General features: G+C 44.1%; 1 protein-coding gene across 1 annotated transcript; it reads right to left on the bottom strand.

Moving 5' to 3' along the window:
* Positions 1–946: 946 nt before the first annotated feature.
* On the bottom strand, positions 947–15916 carry LOC126070623 (butyrophilin subfamily 1 member A1-like). Its single transcript, XM_049874987.1, has 6 exons — positions 15649–15916; positions 12616–12780; positions 12209–12229; positions 12093–12119; positions 7020–7046; positions 947–2175 (listed from the first exon to the last, which is right to left on the bottom strand). The coding sequence occupies exons 1-6, from the start codon at positions 15794–15796 to the stop codon at positions 1658–1660; spliced, it is 906 nt and encodes a 301-aa protein (XP_049730944.1). The 5' UTR covers positions 15797–15916; the 3' UTR covers positions 947–1657.
* Positions 15917–20514: the final 4598 nt, after the last annotated feature.

Here is a 20514-nt window from a genome sequence, read left to right as displayed (position 1 = left end):
AATAGTACCTGCCTCAGGATTGCTGTTGTGAGAATAGAATGAATACGGACAAGTTGTTTACAAGAGTGCCGCACATGGAGTGAGCCATGAAAAATACATGCTCCATAGTTTTCTATGGCTGACTTTTTGGAAGCAGATTGTTACACCTTTCTCCCGAGGTGCTTCTGGGTGAACTCGAACCTCCAGTCTTTCGGTTAGCAGCTGAGAGCATTAACTGTTTGAATCACCCAGGAAATATGTAGGCATTTGATAGTAATTAAAACTCCCACCTTTTTTTTCTTTTTCTAACAGCAATCACACTTTCAAGAATTTATCATAAGGACAAATGCAATTTAGATATTTATTCTGTGAAAGTGATAAGAGCTATGCACAATGATTTACATGCAAAGATGTTTACAGCAGCATTATTTGAAATGGGGAAGAAAGAAGGCTATCTTATGAATAACACGAGAATTTTGGTTTTTTTTTTTTTTTTTTAGTGTTTAACATTCAGTGTTAAGTGAAAGAAGCATGTCATGGAACAATACATATGTTGTTGTGTGCTGGCGAGTTGATTTTGACTCATAGAGACTCCCTGCAACAGAGTAGAATTGCCCCATTGGGTTTCCTAGGCTGCAATCTTTACAGGAGCAGGTTTTCCTCCTGCGGAGCAGCTGGTGGGTTCAAACCACCAACCTTTTGGTTAACAGCTGAGCCTTTAATCGTTGCACCACCAGGGATCCTTACAAAATATATAGGAAGGTCCAATTTTCATTAGAAATATTGTGTGTGAGAGCGTTTGTTATAATCATAGAAAAAGCTAGCAAATATGCACTCAATTGCTGGTGAAGCAAAATATTTTTAAAGGCCGGAAGCTATTTAAGGAAAAGGGTAAGTAAACAAACCCGCAAACTAGAAAAGAATTTTCGAGAAAGCTAGGTTGAAAGCGATATAAGTGATTGAAGCTGCTTACTAAAGGATTTATTGGATTATGAGATGTGATAGGATGCAACATTAGATTTAAGAACATTAGATGTAAAGCCGAGCTCCAGATCTGCAGAATGACCCTGGGAAAGTGACTCTTCTCTATGTGTCTTATTTAGTATCTCCCACAGTTCCATGTGGGTCCAAATGAAAAGTCCTTGTATGAAAAGACTGTGAAAATGGCAAAGCCCCATCCAGACACAGCTTCCTGCTGTTGTTCTTGTTACGCAGGCGCATTAAAGACTCTCATTGCTAGTCCACACCTGCTTTTCTTTTCTTGGTGACACTGGGAGAAGATCAAGGTCAGAGATTACTCTCCATCCCTCTAGTCTTTCCATCCCCATTTCTCATCTCTGCTTTCCCTGGAGGTTCCTTTTTCAGTTTCCAGCTAGGGTAACAACACCAGACGCACTCATGTCCCAGCAAGACTCTGTAGTGTTGCATTTGTTTTTTCTCGCCCTCTGCACCACTCAGCGCTGGAGCATCATAAACTATCCCCGACCTTTGTCCAGCCCCGTGGAAGCCTGGGAAAGGAACATCTGCAGCTCTGAGAGCAGGAGATCGGAGAGGCTCGGCCATCACCACCGGTTTGGGCAGGAGTCCTGGGGGAGTTGTCTCTAGAAGTGGCTCCTCAGCCCAAGTCCTGTGCTCTCCCCTGGAGGTTCAACTGAGAGAAAGCAGGTACCTGATGGCCTCAGGGGCAGATGGTCAGAGGGGTTGGGTGATAGAACCAGAGACAGAAGAAAGGCCGGACAGCCCCAGAGAAGGAGGCCTGGGGGAAAGTGAAGATATGGGACCTATCGGACACACTGTAGAAGGAGACATCCCCAGCCTCATAGTCCAAGAAGATCCCCACTCGTCTAGGAGGCTCGCTCAAGGGGAGGAGGGTCCGAGGAGAGGTGAGGGCCTGATACTTGTCAGCATACAGTTCCACAGCCCAGAATCCATTTTGAGGTGACTCTGTGATTCCCCATGTCCTCTGTATATTTTCTTCACAAACCCCAAGCTCCCAGTAAGCCCTGTCTCCCACTTCTACTTCCCAGTAATGTCTCCCCGAAGAGAAGGCTTCGTGGCCCAGAACACAAGGGTCAAGAAAAAATCTCCCAGGTTTTTCGGGCAGATCCTGTCGGGTGTTTTTCCGCTTCACACTTCGGTGATCTTCAGATACAAAGAGTTCGAAGTAGGCAGTGTCTGGATCCAGAGTCACATTAGCTGTGGAAAGAGCAAGAGAGAGCGCCAGGTCAATTCTGGTGTTTCCAGTCTTTGATGACTCATAAAAAGGGAAACAAAAAGCTGTCCCTAACCCCTGAAGTTCCCCCTCTTCCTCCTCAAAACTGCTGGAGTGATAAACACCTCTCCAAATGTGCTCAAAGAAAATGTTCAAGGAACCACTGAGAGAGCTCAGACATTTTTACAAGGAGAAGAAACTCTTTGTTTTTGAAATCCAGAGGTCCCAGGTTGCTGGGGGAGCTAATCAGGGATATCACCCCACCACCACCACCATTGTCTCATCTCTCTCAATATTTTGTACAAACCACTCCCCTGTCACTGCAATATTATTTGTTTTATGTCTCTCTCTACTACTAGACTAGGATCCAAGAAATAAAGACTGGTTTTTCATCTTTGCACTCTCACTGTCTAGAAGTCAATCCCTCACTTGGTCCTTAATAAATGTTTGTAGAATGAAGAAATGGGAAAGACCATGTGGGTAGCTGTCAGTCATGCCCTCTTCCAACCTGAAGCACCAGGGGATCATGTGGTACTTGGTAAAGGCTTTACAGCCAACAGTATAGAATCTCTGATCTAATCAATGCCCATTTTTTAGACTTTCCCAGGATCCCATAACTCAACAGAGTTATGTGGGAGAAACATCTGTGTGTTCACCAAGCATTGGTTCCTTTTCCTCCTGGAGACACATCTAGATGACATTCTCCAGCAACCCCTGGGTAACCGGGAGAAATGTTAGCCACTTCCAAGCCTGGCCCATGAGAAACCTCCTACAGGTGAGGCCTTAGAAGGTCTGTGTTGAACAGACAGAAAAATAAGCTCTTATTATGTTTACCTAATGAGACTTTTGGGTTGTTCGTTACAAGAGTTAGCCCGCCCTAATGAACACAAGCCATAACTAAAACCCAGTTACAAGCCCTTTCTGTGAAAAGAAAAAATGGGACAGTTCTATGTGCTAAGTCTCCCTGTGTGGCACAAATGGTACTAACTTAAAGGTTGGCAGTTCAAACCCACCAATGCTGCTGGGAAAGAAAGGCCTGGTGATCTGCTTCTGTTAAGATAACAGCCAAGAAAATCCTATGGAGCAGTTCTACTCTGTAACACATGGGTTTTCCGTGAGTCGGAATTGACTCCACAGCCATGGATTTTTGCTTTTCTTCTGTGCGCTAGATAGATACTGAGAATTCACCCTTAGACAGCCCTCAAGGAACTCGATCTCGTGTAGGAGATAAGCAAAGTAATATCGACTCAAAGAGAAAGTTTGTAAGGTTCTGTTAGTTCTTCCTTCTAAAAGTCCTCAAATCCACTTTTGTTCTCCATTTCATTTACCTGCTTCAGAGAATATATTTGATTACTGTCCTCTTTAATAGCCTTACATATACGTACACATGAGTCAATCTCCAAAGCTCAAACTGATTATCTCTTTGGTGGTTCATCTGAAGGCCCATATTATGGAACCAAACCCAGGGCTCCCTGCCTTTCCAGGCAATAAACACAACTGAACACTCATCACATATCTGAGTCTTTATTTACCTGGTTTTTATCAAAGTTCAGCACTCAATTTCATTTTGCCAAATCCACTGGTCATTTGTCAGTTTCCACCTTATTCAAAATCTCAACCACATTTGACAAATTGAACATTTCCTCCTTCTTGGTATATTTTCTTCCCTTGGATTCTGAGACACCACACCCTCCTGGTTTTACTCTTATTCTGCTGGTTACTTTTTCTCAGGCCTCTTTGCCGGATCCTTCTTTTCTCAGCCTCTGAATGTTGGAAGACTCCAGAGTGAGCTTGCATCTCTGCTCTTTTCTCTCTGTATACTCTCCATAAGGAATTTCATCCAATCCTATGAGTTTTCATGCTGCATAAAAAAACTCAAAACCAAACCCAGTGCCATCGAGTCGATTCCAACTCATAGCGACCCTATAGGACAGAGTAGAACTGCCCCAGAGAGTTTCCAAGGAGTGCCTGGTGGATTTGAACTGCTGACCCTTTGGTTAGCAGCTGTAGCACAAAACCACTGTGCTACCAGGGTTTCTTTCATGCTACATATGCACATATAACTCCCAAATTTCCAGCTCCAGCATCTTCCAGACATTCCAGACTCATACATCCAATTGCCTACTTGACACCAGCCCAGTACAGAACTCTTAATATTCTCTCAGAAATTCCGTATCATTTATCCAGCTATGTATGCCAAAAATCATAAAAAAAAAAAAAAAAAAAAACCATTGCCATCCAGTCAATTCTCACCCACAGCGACCCTATAGGCAGAGTAGAACTGCCCTATAGAGTTTCCAAGGTGGACTCAAACTGCCGACCTTTTGGTTAGCAGCCCTAACAAAGAATCAATCTGCAAGTCCTTTTCAACTTTTCCTTCACAATATATCCTAAACCCACCAACTGCTTTTCACCATCTCCATCAAAGCCACCATGATATCTTGCCTTGGATTCTGCCTTCACATCCTGACTGGCTTCTTCGCTTCTCCTCTTGCCTCCCTACAGTCTCTATCTTCAACAGAGCATCAGTCAAAATGACCTTTTAAAAACATAAAGCCGATGATGTCTCTCCCCATTTCAAAAGTTCCCTGTGGTTTCTCATCACACTTAAAATAAATCCAAAGACATTACCATGGCCCAGAAGACCTCCCATGATGTGACTCCAGGTTATGTCTCACACCGCATCTCATCATCTCTTGCCCTACTCACACTGCCCACTCCAGCCACACCAGCTTCCGTTCAGTTCCTGAAACACCCTAGATCTTTCTCACCTTGAGATTTTTGGGATCCACCTTTGATCTTGTCTGGAACAGGGAATATCCTGGTCTTTACATGCTGATCCCTTCCCATTCATTGTGTCTTGTCACCTCCTTAGAGCGACCTTCCCTTACCTCCCTCCCCTAGAAATTCTTCCTCCATTCATTCTTCTCTTCCTGCCCCAAGTCAGCTTTCTTCATAGCCTAGCATTACCCATTGCTGTCAAGTTCATTCTGACTTATAGCAACTATAGGACAAACTAGAAATGTCCCATAGGGTTTCTAGGGTGTGGCTGGTGGATTCGAACTGCCAACCTTTTGTTTAGCAGTCCGAGCTCTTAACCACTATGCCACCAGGGCTCCACAGCTTAGCATATGAAAGGCATTTAGTAAATATGCATTACATAAATGAGGCTATAACAACAGGGTTTCTTATTGGCCCTCAAATCCATCTTCTACGCTCCCTGCCATTGACCTGCTTCAAATACTGCTTTGTGATTTTGAGGGCCATTGAGAAGGAAGAACTGACAGGATTTGCTAGCTGTTAAGAAAGAGGAGTGAGTCCTGTATGTTTGAAGTTCTTGCTGCGGCATTTGCATAGATAATGGTGCCATTAATACAAATACCAGACAGGAAATGTTGAGAGAATATGAGCTTGGTCTGAGTTGCCTGTGGGACAATCCAAGTAGATAAATTTAGAGGGCAGGTGAACTTGGACCTTGGGAAAGAAATCTTGAGGTAGGAATATGAGAAGTTTTAAGAAGCATGTTTAGAGTAAGATATGAGCCAAGGAACCCCTGTAAACATTCACATTTAGGGGGCAGGCAAGGAAGAAAAGTCAGCATTCCTTGAGTCAGAATTATCAGTTGTGTGACCTTGAGCAAGTTACTTGAAATTTCTGGGTCTTCTTCTTTATGTTGAAGGAGCCCTGACGGTTAAAATGATCGAGTGCTGATTGAAAAGTTTGTGGTTGGAAACCACTAGTGGCACTGTGGGAGCAAGATGTGCGTGTCTGCTTCTGTAGAGATTTATAGCCTTGGAAACCCTCTGGGGTCACTATGAGTAGGAATCAAATTGATGGCAGTAGGGTTTTTGGTGGTTCTTTATGCTGATTGTAAGAGTAAGGGATTGGAATGGGTCTATTCCAACCCCAAATCATACAGTCAGGGGAGGGGCATAGGCTAGTGGTTAACAGTACAGGCGGTGGGACCAGACTCCTGGACTTGTATCCCAGTGCCACCACCTCCTGGATATGTGATTTGGAGAAAGGTTTTCCTTTTGTTTGTGGATTAATGCCCTCCATTGTAAATGGACATAATAATACCACCTACCTTCTTGGCTGTTGGGAGGACCATTAATGGTAGAATCCTTGTAAAGCATTCAGACCTGTGGTTGGTGCACGGTAATAGGTGCTTAATAAATGTTAGCTATTTCGAGCCCTGGTGGCACAGTGGTTAAGAGCTCAGCTGTTAACCAAAAGATAGGCAGTTTGAATCCACCAGCCACTTCTTGGAAACCCTGTGGGGCAGTTCTATTCTGTCCTGTAGGGTTGTTATGAGTCCGGAATTGACTTGATGGCAATGGGTTTTACTTAAAAGATAATTTACAAGATTTTATTTATCCTTCCTTTCTAGGGTCCTCCACAGGGAGCCAATTACGAGGTGGTACCTCTGCTCTGAGGGGAGCTTAGGTGGTTAGAGTCACCAGGTCTTCTCTAATATGCATAAAACCCACTCAAGACTGAGTGTTATTTGAATGGAAGCTATCTAGTTCCACTCTTAGCCTATGGTACACAAAATATTGAGGAGTGGGTGGGGGGAACAAGAAAGAAAGTGAGTAGGGAGGACTTTAAAAAAAAAAAAAGGCCTAAATTACTAAAAAGGAAAAAGATGCAAGCGCTGAATTAGGATTGGGGCAGTACTTGGTCTGAATGCTCCACAGATCTTCCCTGGGCCTCCATTCATGGCCTGCCTGCCAGGGCACTACACGGAACTTGAAGATGGAGAAAGACCAATAAGAACTTTCTTATGGCGGCTTATACCTGAGACCTTATGACTTAGATGGCCACTCACCAGCATAGGAGCGAGCTTTTTTCCAATCTGTAATAGAAAAAACAAAGGTGAGTGCTCCCTGGGAGGAGCTACAAATTTCTCATCCTTTCTGTGCTCTGGCTGCCTTTCCTTCCCCTCCTTGGTGCCCTCTTTACTCATCTCTGATACTTGTCTGGTTGCCCCTCCCCACACTCTTCACCAGGATAGTGTCCAGGGAGGGGGAGACCAGAGAAAACGGGCTCTTCTGTTTACCATTCTTTGTTCCTAAGCATGATCTCAGACTCCGCTGGGAGCTCTTTATCCATCCGTTTTCATTCCTCAAACTGGATGGCTTCTGTGTCTCAACAGATGGAGGTACCACCATATGCAAACACATGCAAAGGCTGCCGCCACATGGGACACACAGCTCTGAAAGCCGGACACAATGACTCTGGGTTTCCCCTCCCTTTCCCTCTGGTCATAGCATGCTCACTCCCTTAGTCAGGGATTTGATCCTGTCTTCTCCTACATCTTTTCTAAGACCTGCTGCAGTGTTCTACATGTAATATGTGTGGCCAACTGCCTGGGAATCTGCCTCTTTTACCTAGTTAGCCTCAGCAGGAGGTGTCCATTTCTCCTGATTGTTATGTCACCTCCTGCTGCCATTAGGGACTCCTGGGAACATACTATTTCTTTATGGTTTTTACCTGAGGAGTTTCTAGTATGTCCCAGGCACTATGGCTTACAGTGTGCTGGCTCATCACTCTCCTCTCTGTCTCCATATGTTTTTATCCATGACTCACTAGCTAAGGGGCCCAGAACAGGTTAACTAACTGCTCAATGTCCCTGTTTCTTCATCTGTAGGGTGGAGATGAGACTAGCACTCACTCCATAAGTTATCTGGGTAGAACATGGAATGGCATCTATGCTTATCAACCCTCAGTGAATGCCATTGTCCTCCATTATGAAAGGTTTGATTATGATCTCTGCATTTATGACTCACAAATCAGGTGATAACACCTTCGTCAGGTGTCGGCAGTAGCGTTGGAGTTTTAACCAAAGGTGAAGGGTTGTTGCTGTCCTTTCCAACTCGAGCAACCCTATCTGAAAAGTTTGGCATGAGAATATGTGTACACTGGAAATAGAAGCAGAGCAGGTGGTGTGGTGGGAAGGGAAGGGAGACAGGGGCGCCACTCACATTGCATTCTATGGAGTGGTGTCCCTGGAATTGCACAATGTAACTGTCCTTATTGGGGCCCAGGTAGTGGGAGGCAGGAAGACTACATGAAAGGCTATTGCATCATCCCAGGTAAGAAATGATGCGGGCTTAAAGCAAGGCTCTAGCCTTGCTGGTGAAGAAGGGAATTGGCTTGGTTATTACTAAAAATAATGGCGAATACTTATATAGAACCTACTATGTGCTTGGCATTGTGCTTAATGTTTTACATGCATTGACACGGAACTCACAACACAGGAGGTAGTATTCTTGTTTCCCCATTTTACAGATGAGGAAACTGAGTTCCAAAGACCTCACCCAAGGTCACACAAATGGTTACTGGCTGAGTTGGGACTGGTGCCAAGGCAGTCTGACTCCAGAGCCTGTGTTCTAACCACTAAGCTAGGCTACTTTAAAAGAAATAGAAAGAGCAGGCCTTGGCTATTGGTCAGATGTGGTGGGTAAGAGAGAGAGAGGAGATGAAGATGATTGTTAGGTGATGTCATTCACTCAGATAAAGAGGGAGAACAGGGTTGGTGGGATTTCAGTTTTGGACGCATTGATTGTGAGATGTCCCTGAGGTCTCTAAAGGGAGGCATCCAGTGGGCACTGGGTTCAGAGTGTGGGCTGGAATAGAGACAGAAATCCAAGGCTGGGGGATAGGGAAGCTTATAGGGTAGAGCCCTGAAAGTGGATTGGATCCTGCAGGGAAAGCATGTGGTGTGAGAAGAAAACCAGGACTAAAGCCTGACAAATACCAGCAGGTAGGGGGCAAATAGATCAAGGATTCAGAGAAAGAGTTCCCCAGGAGTAAGAAAAGAACCAAGAGAGGGCTGTAGGAACTGTGAAGGAAGATGCCAACATATAGAGGAAGGCTTACTCAGGGAGGTCCATGAAGAAAGGACAGAGAGGTATAAGCTGGATTTAGGGACTGGAGGCCATTAGTGACTGGCAGGAACAATTTTTATGGTGTAGTAGAAGCTGTGGTCAGGCATCATGGGGCTGAGGTCTGGATGGCAGACTAGGGAATAGAGGCCATATGTGTTTCTCTTTTCTGAGACTTAGTTTGTATGGAAGTAGAGACCTAGAGGGAATGGAGGATATTGTCCAGGCAATGGGGGAAGAGAAGGCTGGTTAAGATGGGAGAAGCTTGAACTTGTTTGTAGGATGTGGTGGACAGACTCTAGAGCGGTCTTCCCCTTGATATCCCCTCTCAAGGTGTAGGAGATTATATTCTTGCCCCCTTACAGCTTAGTCTCAGCCCAGCATCTGAAATAGCTTCTTAAAACATGTCAAATCCAGTCCCTGCTGTGCTCAAAACCTTCCAGTGGTTCCCCTCTCAGAGCCAAGCTGACATCAGCATGGTGACTCTCAAGACCTTCCAGACCCCTCTGCTACCATCCCTTCCTCCTCTCCCTGTCACTCACCATGGTCCAGCCACATGAGCCCCTGCTACTCTTCAAACATGCCGTGAGTACTTCTGCCTCTGGGCTTTGCGTTCTCTCTACGTGAAACGATTCCCCCTAGTTCTTCCTGTGGCTTGCTCCCCCAATTCATCACCACCCTATTTAAAACTGTAACTTTCTTCCTTACTCGGATTTATTTATCTCCTGAACATGTGACATGCCATATTTTACTTCCTTATTTTGTTTTCTGCCTGCCTTCCACCACAAGAAGTTTCTTTGGACAGGGAGACTTTCTGTTTTGTTCAATTCTGCGTCCCTAGTGCCTAAAACAGTGACTAACACATAGTTGGTGCTCATCGACCCTTGTTGAATGAGTGGGTGGACTGAACAGAGAAGCCCCAAGGGAAGCTGCAGAGTGTTGAGTCAAGGATGAGTGTGAAGAATTCGCCTCAGACAGGAGAAAAGACACCTACCCCCACTGAAACCAAAGGTAAGGAAGTTCAGGTACAGGTAGTAGGACAGGAAGTTTGGGATCACCCCATTTGATTTGGGACCTGCGGTGGGAGGTTGAGTAGCCACCTAAGATGTGGGAAAAGGATGTGGTGATAAGAATAAATTCTGACGTTCACTGGTAACTGCTGTGTGCTCCCTCCTGTACCAGATGCTCTCTACATCTTATTTCCTAACATCTGCTCCGAGCAGTAGGCATGATTAGCTCAACTTCTAGAAGAGAAAAATAGCAATTCAGAGATGTTAAGCTGTCCCAGTTTGTTTGCATTAGTAGAATAAACAGAGGTTAACCAGGTGTGTTGACCAATCAGAGGAATGGGCCCAGAAGCATGAAACCACATGATGCATTTGGAGCACTGTAGGTGGTGTGGTCAGGCCAGTATGGGGCATTGCATGTCAGGATTGTCCAAAGATGCAGTAGAATTAGAGCACTGAGTCCTTGGGATAACGTGCCCAGAATGCAGATAGCTTTCAGGGAAGTTGGCCACTGTTCCTTGAGTTACGTAAAAAACTTGTTTAGACAAAAAATAATTTCCAGAATACATCTGTCATGGATTGAATTGTGTCCCCCCAAAATATATGTCAACTTAGCTAATTTTTTTTTTTTTTTAGCTAGGTCATGATTCCCAGTATTGTGTGGTTGTCCTCCATTTTGTGATTGTAATTTTATGTTAAAGAGGATTAGGGTGGAATTGTAATACCCTTGCTGAGGTCGCATCCTTGATCTAATGTAAAGGGAGTTTCCCTGGCGCGTGGCCTGCATCATCTTTTATCTCACAGAAGATAAAAGCAAAAGGAAACGAGTAGAGAGTGGGGTCCTCATACCACCAAGAAAGCAGTGCAGGGAGCAGAGCACGTCCTTTTGACCCGAGGTCACAGTGCGGAGAAGCTCCTAGTCCGGGGAGAAGATTGATGAGAAGGCCAACAGAGACAGAAAGCCCTCCCCTGGAGCTGACACCCTGAATTTGGACTTGTAACCTACTAGACTGTGAGAGAATAAATTTCTGTTTGTTAAAGCCATCCACTTGTGGTATTTCTGTTATAGCAACACTAGATGACTAAGACAACATCTTAAATATATCCTCAACCCCCTGAGGGGGATGAAAGGCAGTTTGAGATATGCAGCATAAAAAGTTGAAAACCCGGACTCAATGCTTTGGGGACACTAAGCTTTTGTTAAGGGTGATGAAAAAATTTGGAAATGGATAATGGTGATAGTAGAACAGCACAATCAACATAATTAATGTCACTAAATTGTACATGTGAAGAATGCTGAAATGGCAAATATATATATTTACCACAATTAAAAAAATCATTTAAAAATATTTTAAAATCTAATACAGAGCTCATTTGTCACAAAACAATTAGCTTGGAAACTGGAACCATTCTAGGATTTTAATGTTTGTTTTAATTTTTTTAATTTAATATTTAAGATACTAAACTAAAAGTCTTAAAGGAAAAAGGGTAGCAATAGATCTTGGGAAAAGTAAGCAGAAGGCCAAGAGGTAGGGCGGTTTGTGGGTGACTGTTGTTCGGAGAAGGGACATGATAAACCGAGTCCCAGAAATTGATGATAAAAGAAGAAATGAAAAACTAGGGAAGTGGTCCATGACTGAGAAGTCCCTGTCAGGCAAAGTGGTGCAAAGGGCTTGCCCACTGAGGCGTAGAAGAGAAAGGCATCATCTGCCTGGGTCAGAGGTGCCACCATTAACAAAGCAAAGGAATACAGGAGGAGGAGCAGGTTGGTGGAAAAGGATATGGAGTTCAGCCTTGGACACAAGTTTGAAGAACCTCTGGGGCACCCATGAGGTGATAGCCGGGGTTATTGGGATATATGGGTTAAAACTCCAAATTGTGTAAGGGTGAGCAAGGCCTCAGGGAAAAGAATCAAAATAAAAAAAATTTTTTTTTTTTTAAGGGACCTATTAAATGATGCAGGTAAAATCTTAAATCTAAAGGAAAAAAAAAGTTCAGCTTACGTACCATCCACTTTCTGGGCTTTTCTCCAGTCTGTGGCAGAACAAAGAAACTTCATGAGATAACTGGCATGTGAGAGGGCCTCAAATCATACACAGAGGACAGGGAAGCACAGAACTTACTGAGCTCTCTTTGGAGTTTCTCTGCAAAAGGACAAGAAATTAATCAGTATAAGGTTGCTCTAAGGCCACTATGAGTTGGAATCGACTCAGTGGCAATGGATTTGGGTTTTGTTGTTGTTGTTCGCATCAGAGAAGCCAGGTCTATTTGGTGAGGGGCCCTTTGGGAAACCTCCTTCCTGGGGAGTGTATAAAATGAGACCTGTAAGCTGTCACACGACCGAAAACTCTAGGTCACAGTCAGGGCTACAGCTGGGGCAAAGGAAATGGAATAGGGTTGGGGTTATCTAGTGAGGAAGGATTGCATTAAAAACCTCAATGAAAAAAACCTCTTGATCCTCTTCATCTCTGACTAATCCCATTTCCCATAATCTTTGGGGCTCACTACCTCGGTCTTCACAGTAATTTACCTTTGATCTGGCATTCTCGTTGTTTCTCCCAGTGAAGTTTCCAGATGAAGCCGAGAGCACCCATCAGAAGAAGCCCCAGGAGAAACAAGAGTGAAGTTTGAGCTGCTGCCCAAGGAAAGTCCTTCAGGAGGAGAAAGCCCGAGCAGGAATTGCTGAGCATTATTCCTGTAGAGAAAAAACAGGGAAAGTCCAATGGCTATGGAGTGCTGGAGCCATGCAGAGTCCCAGAGAGTGGGGGTGCTGCTCTAACAAATACCTAAAAATGTGGAAGCGGCTTTGGAATTGGGTAATGGGTAGCAGCTGGAAGAGTTTTGAGGTGCCTGATAGTAATGAAACACGTTGCTCAGCCATATCTTGAACAGAATCTGCACCATTTTTCCTTTCGCTAGCCTGTCTCTGTCTCCAAATATGATTTTGCTGTTAACTCCCCTAAAAGTTAAATATTAACTAGTATTTCCCCTAGGACTGTGAAAAACAAGCCATAGCAATCTAAGCCTGTCAAACAGGATGAAGGATGGCGCCAGCCACCCCCTGGGCTGATGGGATAATGGCAAGAAAAGATCGACATGTTTGAAATACGGCCATCGACCATTGAAACCAAACAGAGAGAATGCACATTCCCCAAGTTCCTAAAACCTATGTCTTCTTTTCACTTTAAAACCCTAGCTGACCTGCAGTTCCTGGAGACAGACAGCTTTAGGAGATCATTCCCCTCTGTCTCCATATACCCACTGCTGTCGAGTGGATTCCGACTCATAGCGACCCTATAGGACAGAATAGAACTGCCCCGTAGAGTTTCCAAGGAGCTCCTGGCGGATTTGAACTGCCAACCATTTGGTGAGCAGCTGTACCACTTAACCACTGCGCCACCAGGGTTTCCCTACACCGGTGTATATAATACAGCTCTTGCTACCCACCTCACCCCTGTCTCAAGAATTGGTTGTTTGCGGCAGGCGGCTCTAACTCACAAAATTGCGGTGACAGTAAAAACCCAGATTCCCTCAGGACCCCTCAAGATCTCTGGTCCAGTCTAATCCAGGGGCCCTAGCTAGACAGTGACTTAACTTTGCCCCATCCTTTCCCACAGAATGGTTGGAAAACGAAGAAACCTTGAGAGTCACCACTAAAAACAAAACAAAAACTCAGGATTAAATTGAAAAGTCACGAATCACCCCTGGAATACAAGACTGAAACTGCGATGCTGAGGATTGGGTAGAAATCGTTCCTTTTCCTTCCGACTCATGAGAAGAGAAGCCTTCCACTAAGAATCACCTTGAGCAGAGGAGAACCTCAAGTTACACTTAACGGTTGAGTGAAGTATTTTTGGTAGGGAAGGGGACTGTGGTAGAAATTAGAAGCCCTGGGTACTAGTCCCATCTCCACAGTTTATCTCTACATGTGGTTTCAGCCAAATCCATCTTTCTGTCTTGGTTTCTTTTCTATAAAATGGATACCCGTTGCCGTCGAGTCGATTATGACTCAGAGGGACCCTATAGGACAGAGTAGAACTCCCCCATAGGGTTTCCAAGAAGCGGCTGGGGGATTGGAACTGCCGACCTTTTGTTTGGCAGCTGCTTTCTTAACTACTGCTTCACCAGGTTCGGTAATAGTACCTGTCCTACTGACACTGCCAGATCAAGTAAAACTATGGAAAGAGAATATGAAAATCTATACTGAACTTTCATGCCTGTGTTTCTTTTTTTAATTTATTTTTTTAGTACCCAGTCCATGCTAGTCATTTAATAAGTACCCAATAACTACTATTGAGTTGAAAAAAATGAGGATGTAATTTCCTTATTTTTCCTGTAGGGAAAAAAGAAAAAAATTCCGCGTGAATAGAAGTCTTTTTCAAAGGGGTTTTGCAAATTCAGTGAACCGTCATTTGCAAAGAAAAAGTTAACAAAATGGAAACTACTCACACAGCTAAAACAGGGGATCTCCCTTGGGTCATAAATTTAACAACCCAGGGCCAATGCACTACCCCATAAGCAAATTTCCTCCCAACATTTATTTCCTGCCAAACATTATGGTTGTGAGGATTAAAATAACAGTAGCCGTGCATAATCAGAGTCCAGAAATCAGCTATTATCTTCCTAATGCAGTGGCAATTTTTATTAATAAGTTAGTTTTCGTCAATTTTTCCTGAAACTTAAACACCATACTTTTTGTTTGGTTAGTCATTATCTTCTACAGCAACCTACACAGGCCTTCCTCATTTGTTTTATTTCTGTCCTTCCTCCATAAAACTTAACCCCAGGTTGTCTATTGTTCTGGGTCATTCCCTAGCTATTTCATAGAATAGCCTTAACTTCCTCAAAGACTGGTGATGGCTTTAGGGTAAAAACTGTGTATGTCCTAATAAAGGATAATTTTCCCCAAAAGAAAAAGATGTAAAAATAACATGTGCCAAAGAATTTATTTAACTCATAAATAAAAGAGGAAACCAGTAAGGATGTTAAATCTGGTTTAAACAAGGATATGATTTACAGAAACTTATATTCTCTGATATATAGAAACTTCTGATTTACAGAAACTTATATTCTTTATCAGATAGTAATCACTTGCATTGTCATGATCAAAAATCATTTGCATTACCATCACTGTTCATAGGTTAATATCTACCTTTACAGGACTGTACAATAGCCTAGAAAAAGAAATAAGGGCACACGGCTATGGCATCAGATATACCCAACATGAGATGTCCCCTAGGCCATGCAAGTAAGTATCCCATTGAAAAGACACCCAGTCATCTCTGTGGGCCATTTTAAAGCCTCACAATTTTTCCTAACAATTCTTATATCTTTTCTTTCTCCTCCAGCCTTGCGCACAAAGCAGGCAGTGGTAATTCACACCAAGGCAGCACATATTAGATAAGATATTAAGCAGATGAATAGACTGTTTCTCCAGAAATTCTACCTACGTAGTGCTTATAAAAGCCCAAAAAGATTTCCAGAAATGATTCAGACCATCTGCAAAGGGCTTAAGATGAAGAGAGAGAACTATGCCCCTCGCCTTTTTAAACAGCATCCTCACCTGCCTCCTCCTGTCCGGCAGTGGCATCGGTGAAGTCACATCTTTGTAAAAACAGTGAGAACTCAGAGGGTCTGGCTTGGCATCCCCGTGTTGTGGTGTAAGCCTCCCCCGTGTGGCGCTGATGAGCCCCATCCTTGTCGGAGTACATGACCCCTGAAGAGGACTGTGCTGGGAGATATTGCTTCTTCCGGTGCTCGGTGCTGGCCTTGGGGGAGAGTAGACTAGCTCGATGTTCTCCTTTGGCCAGAAAATCAGTCACCTCAGGAGATCATTCATTGCCAGTTGGGCTGGTTAACGAGTAAGATAGAAGAGGTGGGCACAGGTATGAGTGAAGAAGGGACATTGGGATAACCTAAGGATGGGTCACACCTGTCCATGACAAGTCAGGGAGAGTCCAGGGGTGGTCTGAGTCCCTGTTTTATTTTTGTCCATAGAGCTTTTCACATTATAATTAACTTGTATTTTTCTTCATTATCTGTCTCCCTGCTGTAGAATGTAAGCTCCACAGGGGCAGACATTTGTGTCTATTTTGACATCTGCTGAATCCCCAGTGCTTAACACAGAAGGTAGTAGGATTGCCAGATTAAATACCAAAAAAAAAAAAAAAACCCCGTTGTCACTGAGTCAATTCCAACTCATGGCAACCCCATGTGTTACAGAGTACACCTGCTTCGTAGGAGTTCTGTTTGTTTGTTCGTTCTCTTGGCTATAATCTTTACAGAAGCAGACCATCAGGCCCTTCTTTCTTGGCACCGCCGAGTGGGTTCAGACTGCCAGCCTTTAGGTTAGTAGTCAAGTGTAAACTGTTTAAGCCACCCAGAGTCCTAGATTAAATACATTGCATTTTTATTTGCAAGATCTGCCAACTCTAAACATAGAGGACTCTCAATTAGTATGAGTGGAATGAATGAATATTGTTTTCGACTCGGAGTTTGAATTGGGAAATAGACAAGCCAGGCAAGGCGGCTGGGAAATTTGCCTTTGCCATGCCTGCCGTGAACAGAAAAGCTGTTGCAGATGAAAGAGGAGACAATGATCATAGGTTCAGGAGGAGGCAGACTGGGCAGTGGACAGGGGAGTTTGGGAGACAAGAGAGACCCAAGGAAGTCTGCTCAGCAGAGATCCTCAAACAATAGACGCTTCTGCTGCCATCACTGCCATTCACTTGCCTAAAACATGCTGTCCCAGTGCTATTCTCTATTTTCCTCATTTTCTGAAATAAACACATATTACTTTTAAATTCAGAAAACCCATAATCACGAATGATTATTTTAAAGATCAGTACCTGATCCAAGGACAAAACCCAGCCGCTGGGTTGCCATGGGCAAGTCACTTCCTCCCCCTGAGCATCAAGGTTTCATTTATAAATAAGGTGGTCGGACCACAATGATTTCTGTAGTTCCCAGTAGTGTTGGGGAAGCTTTTTCTTTTTTAAATCCTAATATGTTCTATAGAATAGAGTTTGTATATATGATACCACATTATGGTGACTTGTAAACTTCTTCCCCTCTGCTGTAGTTGCCACAGAATGTGCAGGCGGCTATAAGGCATGACAAACTGCAACAACGTCTATCAGGTCACTACCCTCTGACAATCATCAGTCCACTAAGAAACATGGATTAAATATGCCCAGCATTTTCCTCTGTGTAGTTGTCAGCAAATAAGCGAAAAAAACATATGATGACTGTTCACCCTGGGTCTGCCACGTTATTCCAAATATGCACACTGAACTATGACCAGTAGCCCCCAGATGTGTTAAGCCCCATAATGGAGTTATCTATCACAAAGTATCATGACAATCTTCTCACTTTTTGGCTTGAAAGTTGCACCCCTCTCCAGTCTTCCCAGACCTCCTTTCTCTGCCCCCCCCCCTTTAAAAAAATCTGAAGAGCTTTTTTGGATTTGCTAGAAACTGCTACTGCCTTGGGAAAAGAATATTGTCAGAATCTCCACGGAGATGCTAAGGGTCTCATCTCAGATCTGATGCTAACTGTGTGATCTGGAGCTAGTCCCTTAAACCGATTGGGCTTCAGTTTCATCTTAGACTGAGGGGTTGGACTTCACTAGATTATCTCTAAGGTCCCTGCCATTTCTGACTCTTTGATTCTATGGTTCTTCCTCTGCTCTTCCTTCCATGTTGGTTTGGGAGACAAGGGGACCTGGGTTCAGCTTAGAAGCAGAGATCCCTGTGTATTTGCTCTGAGCAGCCAGACACCGAGCTAAGCACAGACATTGGGTGGGGGAGTAAAAAGAAGGTAAGACAGAACCCTTGTCCTCAAGGGGCTCTCTGACCTCATACCCGCATCCTCCCACATCCTTCACCATACTCACTTGGCAGTCTCCCCAAATCCCATTCACAGACCATCACATTTCTCTGATCTTCGGTTTGTCTGGGTCTTTGAATCACCTGCGATTCAGACACGGGAATAGGCCAGGGCTTCAGTCAGGACTCTTCATTGTCTCCTCCTCCTCCTCACACTGGAATCCAGTCAGAAAGAGGGGCAGTGCTCAGGGCTGGAGCTGTGCATTACCATTGGCAGGGCTCCCCTGAGGACTTCATGTAGATTTGTGTCTGGTCAAGACGCCACACCCCTACCCCTGTCCCCCCAGGCTGCACAGACAGATGTAGACAGAGATGAACTCTGTACTCTGCAGCCCTTTACCCTACACTTATGATGTAATATTGAGGATTCCAGGGAAAGAGGCCAAGTCTAGAGATCAGCCCACACAGACCAGGGTTGGTCAGCCCCACTGCATCATTACCAGCCTGGCACTCACACCACCTGGCGTGAGGTCTTTGAGCTCAGAGGATCTGTTGGCAATTCCTGTGTGCTTGGGAATAGGCAGGTGATGTAGCTGGGTGTCCTAGCAGAACAAGTTGGAGAAAAACAACTTTGTATTACAAAATAAGATAAAAAACACAATGCAGAATACATCTGCTAAACACGTTTTACTTCTTTGGTCCTACAGGGATTTGCAGGAAAGTGAGGGGCAATAGGGTCAGAGAGCAGTAGCTAGGGAGGAAGGTGTATTAGTTTTCCAGGCTACTATAATAATCACAAACTGAGTGGCTTATAAGAAAATAAATGTATTGTCTCACAGTTCTGGAAGTTAGAAGACCAAATCAGAGCATCAGTTGTCTTGATTCCTTCTCGGGGCTTGTTAAGGATTGATTTGTGTTCCCCAAAAATATGTGTTGAAATCTTAACCCCTCAACCTGTAAATTGGACCCTTTTTGGAAGTAGGGGTTTTCTTTTGTTATGTTAATGAGGTCATATCAGAGTAGGATGGGTCCTAAACCTAATCACTTCTGAGCTGTAAAAAGAGCGGACACAGGCACACACCCAGGGGAAAGATGCCATATGAAGACAGACAACATGACAGATACATCTACGAGCCCAGAGCTCCAAGGATTGCCAGTTACTAGAAGCTTAAGTAGACGTAGAAGGACCTACCCCTAGATCAAGGCTCTGAATTTGGATTTCTAGCCTCCTGAACTGTTGGAAAGTAAATTTCTGTTCTTTAAGGTCACCCCATTTGTGGCATTTTTTATTACGGCAGCACTAGGTAATTAAGACACTCCATAAGCTTCCTCTACCAAATGAGTTTAATTGTAGCGTTGGCTTCGAGGGAAAGTTGTGAAGATGGAACAAGGGGATGCGTTTGTGCTTTTGCAGTAGCACCTGATAAAAAGTGTTCAATAAATATTAGCTATTGCTCTAATAACTCTTACCATAATTCACCCGGCAATATGGTTATTTATTAACATCTAGCTCTCCCTCTAAATGGCAAATCCTCTAAGGGAGATATCTGTGCAGGTTTTTCTTTATTTGCGCTTCTTACCCCTCCCTCCCATCCAAGAGTCTCCAGTATGCTCTGTGTCCCAGAGGCTGACCTCTGAGCACCGTGTCAGCAGCCTTTACAATCTGGCTTCTGGTGGGAATCTATCAAGGAGAGACAACAGCAGAAGATCAAAGGCTGAAAAGACAGAGACATCAAGGTGTCTATGGCCACCTTCCTACTCTAGAGACCACAGCTTCTGTTGGGACCCTCTACTACAGATTTCTTCTACTTTGAAAGCACTCTCCCTTTGCTCCTTCAGGTCCACTGGTGATGGTACCAGTTGTAGCTCCAAGACACAACATCATCCCTTGACCCACTGCCATCAAGTCGATTCCGACCCATAGAGACTCTAGAGGACAGAGTAGAACTGCCACTTAGGGTTTCCAAGGAGTGGCTGGTGGATTCAAACTGCAGACCTTTCAGTTAGCAGCCAAACTCTTAATCTTTATGCCACCAGGGCTCCAAACCTTCCCTTAGACCTTTGCAAATGGTCGCTCCATTAAACTCTCCTTAATCACCTTTCTGGGCTGTGCACCCTTTCCTGCCTGGACTGTGACTGATATGGTGCTTTACTTCACTCACTCATTCATCTCAAATGTCTTCTTGCCCATGAAGTCTTCCTTGATCCCTCTCACCAGAAATAATCTTTCCTTCCTATGACAGGAGAGGGGACCCAGAGTTCCACCAGCTTTATCAACTCAGCCTTTCTACAACCTAGGCTTTCTTAGAAGGCACAATATCACTCATCTAGTCTAGTTTCCCTCTCTTTCTCCCTATCGTTTTGCAGATGGCAATCAAGTCTAGGGTACTTTAATTGACTTACCCAAGCTCACTGCTAGTGGGTCTCCTAACTTTTAGCCTGATGATCTTTCCTCTGCCCTGGGCTATTCCTGCTTAACTGAGTACCAGACCTGGTTCCAGTTATTTGGATGTAGGAATTGGCAGTTGTTGCCTTTGCATTCAGCCACAGAAGCTCCCTGTCCAAAGGGTCTGTCATGGGTTGAATTGTATGCCCCCAAAATA

Source organism: Elephas maximus, chromosome 1 (genome assembly GCF_024166365.1).
Source record: "Elephas maximus indicus isolate mEleMax1 chromosome 1, mEleMax1 primary haplotype, whole genome shotgun sequence".
In the NCBI taxonomy this organism is placed as follows: Eukaryota; Metazoa; Chordata; class Mammalia; order Proboscidea; family Elephantidae; genus Elephas; species Elephas maximus.
Note: the sequence above shows the minus strand (reverse complement) of the source record. Positions and strands in the feature narration are given on the sequence as shown.

Excerpts from the sequence above, each read along its gene's own strand:
- LOC126070623 (XM_049874987.1), bottom strand. The coding sequence starts at position 15,796 with ATGTACTCCGACAAGGATGGGGCTCATCAGCGCCACACGGGGGAGGCT. Across the intron at positions 12,781-15,648 it reads TGCCGGACAGGAGGAGGCAG|GAATAATGCTCAGCAATTCC; the intron begins GTGAGGATGCTG and ends TTTTCTCTACAG. Across the intron at positions 12,120-12,208 it reads GAAACTCCAAAGAGAGCTCA|ACTGGAGAAAAGCCCAGAAA; the intron begins GTAAGTTCTGTG and ends GTTCTGCCACAG.